Consider the following 16,708-nt stretch of genomic DNA (forward strand, 5'->3'; position numbering starts at 1 on the left):
CTAATAATTCCGAGTTTTAGCGAGAAGGCAAATCTATGAGAGCCTTTCTAAATCGCCTTCAGAAGTGCTGGACCATCATCTGGCCAACAATACCGTTGTTGTTGGGCAACATGGAGTTGGTTCCGACTCAGAGCAACCCTGGGTACAGCGGAACGGACGCTCTAGTACCGAGGCAGGATTCCTGTATGGTGTCGCTTTTGAAATATATCGAAATGAAACAAGATATGAACAAAGGCCATCATGCTAAGTAAGGTAAAGGAACAGTGAAAAAGGCAGGCCCTCAGCAAGCTGGACTGACGGTGGCTGCAACACTGGGCTCAGGCACAGGCACAGGCACAGGGTCAGGGCCAGGCGTGTTTCTTTCTGCTGGGCAGAGGGCCGCTATGGGTCGGAGCCCGCTTGATGGCCCCTAACAACACCACCAGCAACACGGAGTGAAGGCAAACCCTGTGCAGACTGCCCACGAGCAGAAGCTCCAAGAGACAGGACCGCTCCTCGACGGCTGCCGGAGAAAGCCTTCCCCTAGAGCCAGCGCCCTGAGTCCAGCCTTCTGGCTTCCCGACTGTGAGAAATGAATCTGGGTGCTAAAAGCCATCCAACTGTAGTACTTGTGTTATAGCAGTACTAGATAGCTAAGTTAGCTAAGAACATAAAAAAGCCGGTTCACAAAGATAATGCGTCGGCGCCCTGGTGGGGCAGTGAGTTATGCACTGGGCTGCTGTCTGCCAGGTCCAGCAGCCCCAAACCCCCAGCAGCTCATCGGGAAAAAGGTGAGGTTTTCTATTCTCAGAAAGACGTACAGTCTTGGGAACGCACAGGGCAGTTCTGCCCTGTCCTATAGGAGTGCTTTCAGCCAAAATTCATTCAATGCAATGAGTTTATAAGATAGTATATAATGCCACTGTTACACAACATAATATACTACTCAGGTATTCGGGTACATGTAATAGAACAAACATACAAACAAGAATGATAAGGGATCCAGTACTATAAAACTCAAACTAGGAGTTCTTTCTGAAGAAAGGCAGAATGGAACGGGAAATAACATACAGGTAGAGCGGAATCACAGCATTGTTATATTAAGTTCTTGGGAAGGCATTGGTTTCATGAAATACACAGCAGTGTATCGTGAACCAGGATTAGTATTCAACTTCATACACCTGGTCACTCTTCTCTCTCTTACAAAGCAAAGGTACTTCTTAACTGTCGTTTCAGTCAAAGGAACCAGTTCTGGAATTCAATGTGAACAGCTGTTTCATTTAACTTACTTCCACAAAATTTCCTGCATACACTTCTTCCAAAGTGACTTCTAGTGCTACAATAATATCACTTCCTCTCGGAATATTCCTGTCTTGCTGGCGGGGGGTTCCTCCAAACATGAAGCCGAAATCGCCAAAGAAGCTGTAAGTGAGTGCACATCATCAAGGCGGGAACAGAAATGCAGGTTCACAGTGACGCGTTCTGAGGTATGCAATTGTGTTCTACAGCTTGCTATGCAAACCTACATTTGAATGCATTACAAGAATAGATGATATACAATCTTCAATTTATACATTATCAATTATACTGCCGTACCATCACAGACAATTTTCCTTTTAATACCCATATGGCCCGACCTGTATGCCAGTGAATCAAACATTGGATTCAAACAAACAGTGAAATAATGATCTGTCTCAATAGATTGAGAAAGAGCGTAGTATCTATAAGTCCATGCAAGGCTGAACTGTTGATTAATGTACACAATTTTAAAGGGTACTTCTTGAGAGTGGGTAGCATTTACTTTACATACTTTTTAAAAGCTAACCTCAGTGACAGCAACTACTGCTCTGTACAAAATACCTTAGGTACATAATTAAATAAGCTGAAAAAGAAATCGACCTTAGTGATGGGTATATGAGGCTGCATGTGGGTGGAGCCAACTGTTTGCACTTAGGTTCATACCCACTTAGCAGTGCCCTGGAATAAAGGTCTAGTGACCTGCATCTGTCAAGATTACAGCCAACCAAACCTATGGCTCTCAGGTGTACCCTGTATCACAGGGGCTGCCATGAGTTGAAATCCACTTAAAGCTCGTGTAGGTTTTTTATTGTTGTTGTTGGTGGTGGTATATGACATCATCAGGGCATGTGGAAATGCAAATGCTCAAAGGGAGTTCACAGAGTAGGATGAAAAAATGCTTATTAATCTAGCTACTTCACAGCCTCCCAGACAGCTGTGCACCACACATCGTAAAGAGCCCTTATCCCAGTCTCTTCCCCATTGCTGCTTGCCGTACTCATCCCTTTCTTGTTGAGAGGATGAAAAAGAGGTGGTTCCACGTGTGGAAGTAGAGTTCTTGTTCTGCTCCTCACAATGGCTGTGCTCACTAAAAGGTTTGGGGATGAATCGGCTGCCACATAATATTGGCAGGGCTGATTTGACTACCCTGGCTGGCCAGATGGACAGCCCCTTCCAGGCGGTTTCACTAGCAGCTGTGTGAAAATGGAGATGCTACCTTCCTACAGCAAGGCTATGGCTGATCTTAGGTCATGAAACAGAATGGTCAACCTCGTCATCAAAATATGCTGAACCAGGGAACACGGATCATTCTTTCATAATCCAAGTACCCATTCCTAGACACCAATACTTTGCACAGGGACAAGTTACTTACTGTGAAAAAATGTCTCCATGGGAGCTCTGATGTCCTTCTTTCAGCCCCTCCTCACCATACGCATCGTATTGTTTCCGTTTCTCACTATCTGATAGAACCTGGGGATAAAATCAGTGGAAGAGTCTAAGTCAATAATCCCCATTTAAGGTACACAGCACAAATACAAACACTTTTTTTCTTACTCTGATACGGTCTGAAATTTTAGTCAAATCAGTTTTCATTATTGATAGTATTAAGACATCTTATAAACAGTTATTTTTTTCTAATATAATGTTCCCCAAAGTGAGTGATACTGTCCCGGGTGGGTGGGGCTGCAAAAGCAGATATTTGTACTTTATCCTGGACTATGATAGACTAAAGTATAAAAGTTTCTAATTGCCAGGGGGCCACTGACTAATTTTTTTTTTCCTGAAAAGGATGCAGTAGGACAAAGAAGTTTAGAAACCTGTGCTAACAGATTAAATTTTTTTATGGCTTGTCCATTTCATAATTTTCACGTTGTTGATGTTTTTAATTTAGTTATTGGGACCAGTCACTTGAGAGTTGTCTCTGAGATTGGTGGTGTGTCTGGGAAGGTGCAGAGAAGGACATGGCATGGGCCCCTCAGGTTTACTTGCCGTAAGACCCCAGGGCTGCCGCTCCTAACCACCAGGCTACATTCCCTCTCAACCCAAACGAGGGCACACCCATGAGAGGTCATCGCTGGTGCCAGTAGTATGAACATCATCAGAAGGGATGTAAATACACAGGAAACTTCTACACTCCTCAAACCTTGCCCTCAACAAGCAAGACAAACAAAAGCTTCCAAAAGCTTTGCTTAAATCCAGAGCCATCTGCAGTATACGAACACAGACGAGGGTAAGTGGAAAAGTACTGCGACCCAAATCAGAAATCTTTATTACACAAAAATATCCCAAAGGAAAGCATAACTGTCCTTGACACCTCCTGCACCTGGGTCTGCACACGTCTGAAGGTGGTGTTTCCCTCTCTAACGCTTCCCCAAAAGAATTCTGTCCTCTTTGGTTTGTACCAGGTCAAAATGGCAGCTTTCGCATCTTTTAGGAACTCAAATTGTATTCCTTTAAAATATTACACTGAAGGGGCAAAATCAGGGCTCTAGGGGGCTGGGGCACCTTTCCCAACCCGAGTCTTGTAGAAGAGCCCTCGCTACCCAGGGAGAGGAAGCAGGCACAGCTTTCCTGGCCTTCTCTTCCCAAGCACTTCTCAATTTTCTTCAAACTTCCTCCGTGATGGTCTTAAGAAGATCAAGGTCACCTCTGTGGAACCCAAGACACAGTTGCCATCACCTTCTGAGATGCCCTCTGTCTCGGATCTAACTGGCCCACCCCAAGTCATTGTGTCGATTGGACCTTTTTGTTGAAGGCACCCTCCGAAGACTAAGACAAGTTAATACTGAGAAAGCTTGACGGCAGCCACTCATTGTTCAGAGAGACATGTTTAAACAGGTTTTGTTTGGAATAAACCAGCGCGTGTATGAACTGGAATCACAGTAGCAATATTTTAATCTTTGAAATAAAATCATTTTATAATCTTTGATAACCATAAACTCCTATACTTAGTCGACTTAAAATTATTTCAAGCCCAAACTGTGGCGATGCCAGACACAGAGGTTGGAAATAGTACTTACTGACTCAGCAAAATGAAAGGCATGTATGACATATTCAAACACAATATACTTTTGACTCGGGGCTTGACATATGTGTAAGACTTTCCTTCCACAAGCAAAACAAAAGCTTCCAACAACTTTGCTTCAAACCAGTGCAATCTGGTTTGACACGTCTTAACAACACATTTGAAGGTTCTGAAACTTGAGTCTACAAGAGAATGAGCATTCGTGAAATCAAAATTTCAATTTCTAGGTCAGTTCAGAACTTAGTTACCACAATGGGCTGAAAAGAGAAGGTAAAAGGAAGACTACTTCGACAACCATCTTTAGGAATGAAGTGCTTCGGCACAGTAGAACGGGTCCACCCCTCACAGTCATGGAGTCGACGGTGACTCATAGGGTGCCTATAGGACAGAGCGGAACTGCCTGTGTGGGTTTCCAAGGCTGTAACTCTTTATGGGAGCAGACAGTGCCATTTTCTCCTGAGGAGTGTCTGAGGTAGACTAGCAAAAGAAACTCCTTTTTTGTTGGCGGCTAAATGACTTCCTCCCTCCCATCTCGGGAGGCTGAGTGCTAAGTTGACCTGCCCACTCTCCCTCCCCTGACGGCAAAGTCTGCTGGTGATTAATTTTAGAATGTACCCCCATGTTCCCGGGTTCTGGACACTACAATCATTTGTTTTGAGTATTTTCAATATTGTTCTGTTTATGTTGTAATCTGAATGGTGTAGTTAATCTTGTCATGATAACCAAGATGTTATAATCAATTTTTGTATAGTTTCTTTTATGATGAGGAATGCACTTTGTAACGCATGCTCACTCTTCTTGAAGTTACAATTAATCTATTAATTTTGCTTTCTACATCTGTTCACACTTGCTTGAACCCTTGATAGGTGACAAATGAGTTTTTCAGCCTTAAAGATGGACTGAGAAATCCACTCAGGGCTGCTATGAAGGGAAACATCATAGTTTCTCGGTAGCCCAGCTGATTAAAGACTCTTCTAAATTTCAAGACATTATCGTGACTGTCATTTATTTGAACCTGCAGCATGACTGGTGGTTTTGAACTGCTGACCTTGTGGTTAGCAGCTCAAGATATAACCCATATTATGTTAACAGAGATATAGCTAACTTAAACAACCATTTTAGGATTAGACAAAGCTGCCCTGGTAGTGTATTGGGTTACTAACCACAAAGTTGGAGGTTCCAGCCTAGTAGAGGCTCCCGGGGAGAAAGCCGTCTATGTGTTCCTGTAAAGATGTACACTCTGACTCTAAAGCACAGTTCTACTCTGTCTTACAGAGCCCAATGAGCTGAATCTACTTGATGGTAATGAGTTTGGTTTAGAGTTACCAGGTAATCTGAATTTCTAGTATTTTCATTTTCATGTCTAATTCTCTGGTCTTTACTTGACAAAGAAATGAGCTTCACATTTATCTATTTAAAAACATTATCATTTACAAAGCCCCCCCAAAGGCCATTTTAAGACAGTTTAAGGATGCACGAAGCTTCTATAATTACCCCCAAACTACCCTTGAAGTCATCTGTTTTCAACCACTTCCAACTCACTTTTCTTTTAGCCAAGGAATGCAACTTTATTCCAGGGTCTTGGAAGGGATTTTATTTTCAAAAGCATTGACGGTGGTGGAGTGTTCTTAGTTGGTTGGCCAAACAACCCAGAGTCTCAATTTGAGAAAATGCCAGCAGTTACCTCAGGTCAGCAGAGAAGGCAAATTGTATTCATAAAAAAGAACTCTTCATACTGGGAGTCTGATTTGTGAGCACTACTTTATCTAAGGGCCAAAGACAATACAGCTTGAATGATACGAGGGAAGATAACTTGAATTTGTGACTAGAGAGTTTTTCAGTTCCACAACTTCAGTCTCAAGGATAATCTATGTACTTGTATCCCCTGCCCAGAGCAGATACTACTGGGTTCCTAGCAAGTGGGACCACTTATGGGAAAAACATGCAAAGCATGAAGTCTGGCATATTATCACCAAGAAATAAAATGTTATCCATAATTTTAGAGGGCCCACCAAACCCCTCAAGTTCATGGCTGTCCGAAAGGCTCCCTGAAAGTGTGAAGGAGAGAGAGCCGCAGGGCCTGAGGTTCACATATGTATTAGTCACCGTTTGAGTCTCGGCACTTCTTTAATATGGGGCACCTTGAGTTCCCTCCCTTTTAGGTTCTTTTTTCAAGTTTTCTTCTTTTTTCTTCTTCTTATTTATTCCCAGTCTCCTTATTATCCAGATACCCACTTTGAATTCAAGCATTATATCTCTATATTTTTGAAGTTAAAATTTCCTTTTTCTGTGCCCTTTGTAAAATGGGAATAAAAATATGTCTAGCTCTAACATATTTCAGTGTTCTAAACCAAACCTATGCCATGGGGTCGATTCTGACTCACAGCGAACCTATCTGTCGAAGGCTGCCGAGACTAACACTTTCACAAGAGCAGGCAGTCTCATCTTCCTCTGCAGAGGAGCTGATGGGTTGGAACCACCACTCTCACAACAACCCACAGTGCCCTCAGAGCCAATGAGACCGTGCACACAAAAGTGCTTGGGCTTCTGGATTACAAGTTAACAAATTCAACTTGTATTATTTTTTAAATGGTATTAACTAAACCAAAATCACTGCCATCAAATCGATTCCTACTTACAGCGACTCTATAGGACTGAGTAGAACTGCTACTTAGGGTTTGGGAAATGGTATGTTTTAATGGGGACTGATAGCCTCATCTTTTGTTCAAGGAGTGGTTAGTGGTTTTGAACCATCAACCATTTGGATAGCAGTCACAGTGCTACCCTCAGGGCCACTGGGACTCCTTAACTGAATTAATTACCAATTTTTTCCAATCTGGAGAATTTACATAAAAACCTGGGATTCTAGCCTTTCTCAAGAAAAATAAGATGGGAAAGAAGGGGGCAGAGAGGGGAAGTGGGGAGCCAGTAAAGTCAGAGATAAGGGAACAAGAGATCTAAAATTGATGGTGAGGAAGGCGTATAATGCCAGATGGGGTTCGATCAAGAGCAATGTATCCGAGAGGAAATACTGTACTGAGAGCCAAATGGAGGGTGAGCATGATAGTGGGATAGGAGGAAGGTGAAAGAAATAGGAGACAAAAGCTATTTATAGAGGTATAGCTATAGGCATGTATATATGTAAATATATTAAATTATAATGAAAGGGATAGAGGCCAATGTACATATATTTATATGGTAAGTATTAAGATAGCAGGCAGACTTTCCCCCCCCATCTTTTGGAGTGTTTGGTTGACATATTCAGAGGGTCTCTCATTCAAGGAATATGTTTAAAATGCTTAGTGGTTATTTGTCTACTGTTCCCTTGAGCATTATATAGTATCCCTCCTTATCTCTTCTTTTGGGTTGCACTCTGAGGTCACTTTTATCCAAGATTAGGATTGCAACCCCTGCTGTTTTTGAATTGCTGTTTGCTTGGTATGCCTTTCTCCAGCCTTTGATTCTCAGCCTATTTTTGTTTGTAGCTTTGAGATGTGTCTCCCGTAGGAAGCAGATTGATGGGTTGTATTTTCTAAGCCAGTCTGCTAGCTTCAGTCTTTCAATGCCTGAGTTCAGTCCACTGATATTCAGGGTTATTATCTCCATCTGTGGACTCCATCTGTCATCTTATACCTTTTGTGTTGGGTGTTTTCCTACCTTCCACTCATCAGTGTGTTGTACATGTGTGTGTGTGTATGGTTCATTCTTGACTTCTTTCCACCCTTAAGCCAATGCTATCTTGGGGGTTGTTTTCTCTTTGTTAGCAGGCAGGCTTCTACTCAAGGCTTCCCTTAATACAAGAACAGTTTGTTCTGATAACCTGGCACTCTTTGATGCTCACCTTCCTGACACGATCGCTGAAGACAAAATGGCACATAAGCAAATGTGGTGAAGAGAGCAGATGGTGCCATCTATCAAAAGATATAATGTCTGGGGTCTTAAAGTTTTAAAGTTAAGTAAGCAGCCATCTGGCAGGGAAGTAAATGAGCCCACATGGAAAAAGCACCCCAGCCTGTGTGATCATGAGGTGCTGATGGGATCAGGTATCTAAAGATCCAAAAAGTCTATCAATGTGAACGAGGGAGGTTAGTGTAGAGCCCAAGTCCATCTGTAGACAACTGGATATCCCCCCACAGAAGGGTTCAACCATGGTGTAGCATAGCACCCACAAATCACACATCATCCCTCTAGTACCTGAATGCTTTCTCTCCCCACTACCATGACCCAATCCAGCTAGACCGGAGAACACACATTGGGACAGGTAAGAGCTCTGGACACATGGAATTCAGGACAGATAAATCCCTCAGGAATAGTGGTGGGAGTAGTGATATGATGAGGGTAGAGGGGTGGTCTGGAAGGGCGAGAAAGGGGGAAACCCACCAAAAGGTTGTATATAGAGGTCCCCACCAAAGGGGATGAATAACAGAAAAATGTGTAGAGGGAGACAATGGACAGTGTAAATAATAATAACAATGATCAAGGATTCCTAAGGGTGGGAGAGTGGGTGGGGAGAGGGGGAAAAAGAGGAGCTTATACCAAGGGCTCAAGTAGAAAATGTTTTGGAAATGATGATGGCCACATATGTACAAATATGCTTGATAAAATTGATGTATGGAATGTTATAAGTTACAAGATGTGAGTGGTGAAACAGGGAGGGTAGAGGGAGAGTGGGTAGGAAAAAAGGAACCAATTACAAGGAACTATATGTGACCTCCTCCCTGGGGGACGGACAACAGAAAAGTGGGTGAAGGGAGACGTTGGACAGGGCAAGATATGACAAAATAACAAGTCATAAATTATCAAGGGCTCATGAGGGAGGAGGGAACGGGGAGGGAGGGGAAAAATGAGGACCTAATGCCAGGGTTTTAAGTGGAAGGGAAATGTTTTGAGAATGATGAGGGCAATGAATGTGCAAATGCGCTTTACACAATTGATGTGTGTATGGATTGTGATAAGAGTTGTATGAGCCCCTAATAAAATGATTTAAAAAAAAGTTACAAGAGCCCCCCAATAAAATGATATAATAAAAAAGATAAAAAAGATGGCCTGGCAAAACTGTGATGGTATTTCCATATGGCATCGAGTGACTAGGTATTTGTTTCTGGCTAAACGGGGCGAGGCTTTATTTTGTGATGGTCCCCATCATTCTGTGCTGCTCCCCACGATGGAGGCAGAAAGCCATTGCCATACTTGCTCATAAACCTGCCCTACTTGTTCTGGTCACTGTGGCCATGTGGGTTTGCAAGTCTCAGTTATAGTTCTACAATCTACTCCTGAATCTAATACTTTCTTTCACTCATTCCTTTTCACCTGATCCCTGAACAGGGACTTGAAAAACAAACTCACTGCCATCGAGTTGATTCCAATTCACAGCAACCCTATAGGGCAGGGTAGAATCGCCCCCGTGGGTTTCTGAGATTCTGTTTACAGAAGTAGAAAGCCACATCTTTTTCCTTGGAGCTGCTGGGGGATTCCAGGATCCAAACTGCTGACCTTGTGGTTAGCAGCCCAATGTGTAATCAACTACACCACAAGGGGTCCTGGGCCTTTAGTGTTATGGAAACGTCTCCTCACTTTAAAATGGTGACTCTGCTCAATCCCTCCTTGAGTCAGTTATCAGCTCAGTGTCTAGCCCACTAATCCATAAATAAATTCTTAATTACAATCACTTTCACTCGCTGCACTTGTAGGGGTTTTTTTGACTGAAAAGGCTTCTGGCACTACAGCACTGCTTCTCAAATGTATCTGGTTTACTGTCCCCTTTGCAGAAAGGAAAAAAAAGTACACACACACATGTATTTATTATTCAGCACCCCTCTGACAATGAAAACCTTTTGTACTTCAGCTCCATAGCCCAGGATGAAGTGTAGCTATTTGCTTTTGCATCCACCCCCAGGATCTTTCCAGTGCCCCACCAGAAGCAGTATCACCCACTTTGGGGAACACTGTACACACCTGTTCAACCCACTATGAATTCTTCTTTTTTTAAAAATTTTTATTGGGGGCTCGAACAATTCTTATCACAATCCATACATAAATCCATTGTGTCAAGCACATATGTACATTCGCTGCCCTCATCATTCTCAAAACATTTGCCTCCCACTCTAGCCCCTAATATCAGTTGCTCATTTTCCCCCCTCCCTCCCCACTCCCTCATGAACCCTTCATAGATTATAAATTATTATAGTTTTGTCATAAGTTACCCTGTCCGATGTTTCCCTCTGCCCTCTTCTCTGCTGTCCATCCCCCAGGGAGGAGGCAATACTTAGATTCTTGTCATTGGTTCCCCCTTTCTACCCCACATTCCCTTCACCCTCTAGGCATCGCCTCTCTCACCACTGGTCCTGAAGGAGCCATCTATACTGGATTCCCTGAGTTTCCAGTTGCTATCTGTACCAATGTACATCCTCCGGTCCAGCCAGATTTGTAAGGTAGAATTGGGATCATGATAGTGGGGAGGAGGAAGCATTAAAGAACTAAAGGAAAGTTATATGTTTCATCGTTGCTACCCTGCTCCCTGATTGGCTCATCTCCTCCCCACACCCACTATAAATTCTTACAAGCCCTTGGGAAGGGAATGAGTTTGTAACTCAGGACTGTCTGTACTCTCCGTAATAACATACTAATATGAAAACGGGAGGAAATGTCACCTATTTTTTATATAATCATTTTATTGGGTACTCATATAACTCTTATCACAATCCATACATACATCCATTGTATGTCAAGCACATTTGTACATTTGTTGCCCTCATCACTCTCAAAACATTTGCTCTCTACTTGAGCCCTTGGTATCAGTGCCTCATTTTTTCCCCTTCCTCCCTCCTCCCCTCTCCCTCATGTACCCTTGATAATTTATAAATTATTATTTTGTCATAACTTGCCCTGTCTTGACATGTCCCTTCACCCACTTTTCTGTTGTCCGTCCCCCCAGGAAGGGGGTTATGTGTAGATCCTTATAATTGACTTCTCCTTTCTACCCTACCTTTGCTCCACCCTCCCGGTATCACCACTTTCACCACTGGTCCTGAAGGGATTATCTGTCCTAGATTCCCTGTGTTTCCGGTCCCTATCTGTATCAGTGTACATCCTCTGGTCTAGCTGGCTTTGTAAGGTAGAATTGGGATTATGATGGGGGGGGGCAGGGTGTAGGGGGAAGGAAGCATTTAGGAACTAGAGGAAAGTTGTATGTTTCATTATTGCTACATTGCACCGACAACGGCTCATCTCTTCCCCACGACTCTTCTGTAAGGGGATGTCCAATTGCCTACAGATGTGCTTGGGGTCCCCAATCTGCACTCCCGCTCCTTCACAACGGTATGATTTTTTTTATTCTTTGATGCCTGATACCTGATTCCTTCGACACCTCGTGATCACACAGGCTGGTGTGCTTCTTTCATGTGGGTTTTGTTGCTTCTGAGCTAGATGGCCGCTTGTTTACCTTCAAGCCTTTAAGACCCCAGATGCTATATCTTTTGATAGCCGGACACCATCAGCTTTCTTCACCACATTTGCTTATGTACATCTTTGTCTTCAGCAATCGTGTGGGGAAGGTGAGCATTATGGAATGCCAATTTAACAGAACAAAGTGTTCTTACATTAAGAGAGTACTTGAGTGGAGGCCCAATGTCCATCTGCTACTTAATATACTATAAATATATGCAGGTAGATCTATATCCCCATTATCATATATAAATATATTTACATATGTACATGCCTGTATTTAGACCTCTATAAATGCCCTTAGCCTCCTAGTTCTGGAAATGTCACCTATTATCATGAATGTGCAATCTTGTGGAATATAGTCTCAAGTACCACAACCAAGCCATAAAATATATTGCACTGAGTTGACTCTGACTCCAGTGACCCTGTAGGACAAAGAAGAACATCCCTAATAGGGTTCCCACGGTTGTAAATGTGAGGGTAGCAGACTGCCTTTCTTTGACTTTTATCTATTATCTATTTTTAAATATAAGTAACCTGGAAAAAGGTAGCATTTCTCTAGGCTATTTTCTCTGTTCTGTACCTGTTGACCTTAGTCATACTTTAGCCTGTTCCCCAACTTACCTCATAAGCAGCACCCAGGTCCTGGAATTTCTCCTGAGCTCGTGGATCATCAGGGTTCCGATCCGGATGAAGCTGCAGGGCTAGTTTCCTATAGGCTTTCTTAATATCCTTTATAGAGGCACTTCGAGGCACCCCCAAGATCTTATAGAAATCTCGCCTGGTGGGGCCAAGGGAGAATAAGTTATTAAAGAGCTGTACATTATTACACTTTATAAAAGTGAGTTATATTTTTTCCTCTTTACATTTAGATCTGTGTTTCAGCAAAGGGTGAATAGGTATATGTGTGATGCTAAAAGAAAAAATATATATATAAGCATGTCTAGAAAGAGAACACACCTGTCCTGTATGTATGAAGGGGCTTCAAAAAGTTTTGTGGAAAAACTGAATTGAAAGAAATGAAATTTTTCCACAGGCTTTTTGAAGTCCCCTCTTATGAATATATCATATTCCCTGCTTGTTGAGCAAGCCTAGACTTTTTCAAAATATCAGTGGCACTTTCCTTTTGGAACTATTTTTGGCCCCCCAAAAATCTCCCTTATTATAGGGTCACAAATTCTTTTTAGTCAACAAATCAAATAAACTCCCCTATTTCCTTGTACAGAGTCCAAATAACTTTTTTCCTTTTATCTTTTCCAAATAACCTTTGACTGCTCCCCAAATCGTACAATAACCTTAAAGGATGCTTTTTTCTTATATTGATGTCCTGAACCACAGAACTGTTGGCAGGTTAATTAAGAATGAAGTGACCAAAGATAACTACAGAGGTTAATACAAAGAGTAAACCGAAGCCCAAATCACAACTCTGGAGGGAAAATAACATCCATTTGGAGGATTAAGTTGTGGTGTGTTTGCTGAAAATCTGTATATCAACTTTCTAGCTATCTTTAGTACCATACTAGTTGGTATAGGTCATGCCTTAATTCTATGTATTGAAGTTCATATGCAAGAGCATGTATGTTTCAGCAGACATGGATATGCACATGGCAGAAACTAGAACTGAGCTAGAAATTCACTGACTTCCTTGGCAGGGATTATTCTGGATCCAAGTTCATCTAACAGCATAGCCCACTGGGATAGTGGAATAGACCACAAAACTTTCAGGGAAGGGATGGTATGAAGAACTGAACAAATAAGAATGTTCATCCAAAAACCTATTCTTTTTGGCACCATAAATTATTCTGAACATGCTTTCTCTCAACAACAGGGGTAGGAGAGTTGTTTGCAATAGTGACACTGTACATTGGGGTACCAAGATCCAGGTCATATAGGGCATTCTATATGTTGCTGTTGGGTGCCCTCATGTTGGTTCCAGTGCATACAACCGAATGAAACACTGCCCAGTCCTTGTGCCCTTCTCGCAGTTGTTATGTTTGAGCCCAATGTTGCTGCCACTATGTCAATATACAGACATATTTTAAAACCCGGCTAAATACTATGGTCTCTACTTGAAATAATGTTTTGTTTTCATTACCATCCACAAAGAGTGCCATGAGGATTATTCAGGTGTTTCCCCCAAATGTGTAAAACCTTGGCATCTCTTGTGATAAGAACTAAATAAAAGAATTTCTATAACTAACAACAAAAGGGCAAACCACATGAGGTTGGCTCGGTATAAACAACACTAAAGTTCTTAAGCAACAGCGCAGAAAAATTAAGAGAAACAGCTTGTATAGCTCAGCATTAACATTACTGTTCCCAAGATCTTATTTTATAAACAATTGAAGTTTACAGTTACCACATTAATATTTATATTAACATTTTATTTCAAAAACCTTACAATACTTGTCACTTTAAGTGTAAAAATAAATGCCAAAAGCATCCTGAGAAGAGGTAATAAAATATTACCTAGGAAAAGTATGTTATACAGTTCCCCCTTGGGAAAAATGATAACAAAAAATTTAGGAATAATGCACGTTAAAAATCTCTCTAAAATGAACAAGAACATACATTTTAAAGCCCTAATAATAGCACGGCCCCTACTTAAAACAATGTATGAATTATCAGAAGTCAAGACCCTACTTTTCCCCACAGTCTACAACATGAGCCTGCCATATCTTATCCTGCGGTCACCAGGCTTACAGAAACTCTTGGGACTTAAAGGCAGGATGGAGCCTCAAGAGTTCCTCTAGTCCTATCCCATTCACACAGCCCCTTCATCCTCACTTAACTAATGAGAATGTATACGGTTCCTTCAAGGCTACATAGCTCAAGAGGGGTGTAGGCTACAGTCCCAGGCAGCTAGTTACTTAGTGGTGCTCAAACGTCATTCAACTTCTCAAGCAGGTGCCACTGATAGAGTCAGGGACACTCAATGACAGCGGAGGCTCCACACTGCACGAAGGTGGGAAAAACAGAGGCGTGCCAAAGGGTCTGCCTCGCTTGTCAATTCGTTTTCCTCGGCCCCACGCGTGCCCTCGCTAGCTGCTCCGCTCATTGCTTCACTTGGCCTGGCATAAGCCGCACATTTGGATACCCGCGCTCCACCGGCTCTTCGCAGGCTCAGCACCGACTGGTCCTCTTCTCCAACCCAGCAGGACACAACAAGCCCACCTCTCTGACCAAAGACCTGCCATCCTCTCCCCTCGGGGCACTGTCACTCCCGCCTTACAGTCAGGCGCCCCTTCTCGCTCCCAACTCGGGGCTCACAATCACCGCCGTCTACCCCTCAAATGCGTCCTTCCTCTCCGCACCAATGGGGTTTGGCGCGGCATCCAACTCCCACTCTGCCGGACAATTTTAGGTCCTTAGGGGCTCCGGATGTAAGCCCCTCCGACTCGTGTCACCCGCAGCTCTCCTTTCCACCCTCCTAGCCTGGCCTGCACTCTCCGGTCCTTATGCCGGAGCCCCACCGCGGCTCTGCCCCTCCACTCCTTCCGCCTCGCACCGCTACACCCCCACCCGCCTCCTCCCCAGCAAAGGCGGACTCGGGTCCCGCGCCCCCCGTGGGTGCCCGTCCCTCACCCGGCGATCACGGCCCCGATGAGGTACAGCAGCAACAGGCAGAAGGTGCCCAGGTTCTGCGGGGCCATGGTGACTGTCCCGGACGCTATGCCAAACACTGCTCACAGTCGCCTCCGCCGCCGCGCTGGCTGGCCGGCACACGCGACCCCGTGAAGCCGCTACGCGCTCGGTCCGCAGCGACAGCCACTAGCCCCTTCCTCAGCCAGTCCACTTCCCGGGAGTCTCGTCCCGGTGAGAGGAGCCTCCAGCCGGCGAAGACCAATGGCTGCCCCAGACGTCACACGCGGCCGGCGGCCGGCAGCCAATCAGCGTGGTACACTTCACCTCCGAGGCGGCGCGGGCGGCCAATCAGGTCTCAGAACGGAAGCCGCAGCTCGCGGCCAATCAGAAGCGGAGTCGTCAGAGGGAGCGCCGCCGCAGGGACCCGCTGGGCCAATTCCCGCTAGCCGTGGAGAATTACGTCAGGCGGTGGTGGGGCTCACGGTAAGCACCCTGCGTACGGGGCTGCTCCTCGCCCACCTCCTCCGACTCTTCACCAATCGGGAGGCGCTGCCTCCTGCGCCATCCAGTTGCTGGAAGGAAGCTTTATGTTGTTTAACTGTCTTGGAAATTCATTCATTTTTGAGCTGCTTGTTGTATGTTGGGCCCCAAGGGTTGCTGCGGGGAAATTTAAGCGAAATGGGTGGAGATGATGACCCCCCACCCCTACGGCAACGGTTCAACGGACGAAAAGCTTAGATCTTATTTAAGATTCTCCCAACAACAGCATTTAGGAATTGTCCGCATTTCACAAAGAAGTCGTGGTACCTAAGGGGAGCATCTTTGTTAGATGAAGACTGCGGCTTTCACTACACCTAAGCAGGTCTGAGCTGCTCTATTAACAAACTTGGGGCAAAGCCCTTGCCGAAAAAACCCCAAAAGCACTGCCATCAAGTTTAGGCCGATTCATAGCGACCCGATAGGACAGGGTAGAACAAACTGCTACTGTGATACTGCAGCTGTTGACAGAGTAGAAAGCTGGTGGTTTTGAACTGCGGACCTTGCAGATCGCAGCCCAGTGCGTAAACCATTACGTCACCAGGGATCCTTAAGCACTTTCAGTGTTGCCAATTTTTTTAATTAATGATTTTATTGGGGGGCGCTTGCAAATCTTATAACAATCTGTCACTCAGTTGTATTAAGCACACGTGTAAATATGTTGGCATCAACATTTCCAAAACATTTTCTTCCTACTTCAGCCCTTGGTGTCGTGTTCTCTTTTTTCCCTTCCCTCCCCCACCTCCCACCAGCGTGAATCCTTGATCAATTATAATTATTTCTTGTCTTACACTGTCTGTTGTCTCCCTTCACCCATCTTTCTGTTATCCATATCCCTTG

General features: G+C 44.0%; 1 protein-coding gene across 1 annotated transcript in view; it reads right to left on the minus strand.

Annotated features, from left to right (window-relative positions):
- DNAJB11 (DnaJ heat shock protein family (Hsp40) member B11) overlaps positions 1–15,542 on the minus strand; it is a 30,373-nt gene extending 14,831 nt beyond the window's left edge. Inside the window, exons 1-4 of the mRNA XM_004713417.3 lie at positions 15,332–15,542; positions 12,371–12,527; positions 2,651–2,748; positions 1,269–1,401 (exon numbers count right to left, since the gene is read on the minus strand). Coding sequence (XP_004713474.1) covers positions 1,269–1,401; positions 2,651–2,748; positions 12,371–12,527; positions 15,332–15,399 — 456 coding nt within the window. The 5' untranslated portion in view covers positions 15,400–15,542. The remainder of the gene's footprint in view (positions 1–1,268; positions 1,402–2,650; positions 2,749–12,370; positions 12,528–15,331) is intronic.
- Positions 15,543–16,708: the final 1,166 nt, after the last annotated feature.

Source organism: Echinops telfairi, unplaced genomic scaffold (genome assembly GCF_000313985.2).
Source record: "Echinops telfairi isolate 266 unplaced genomic scaffold, ASM31398v2 ScPeMD7_7407;HRSCAF=8445, whole genome shotgun sequence".
NCBI classification, from domain to species: domain Eukaryota; kingdom Metazoa; phylum Chordata; class Mammalia; order Afrosoricida; family Tenrecidae; genus Echinops; species Echinops telfairi.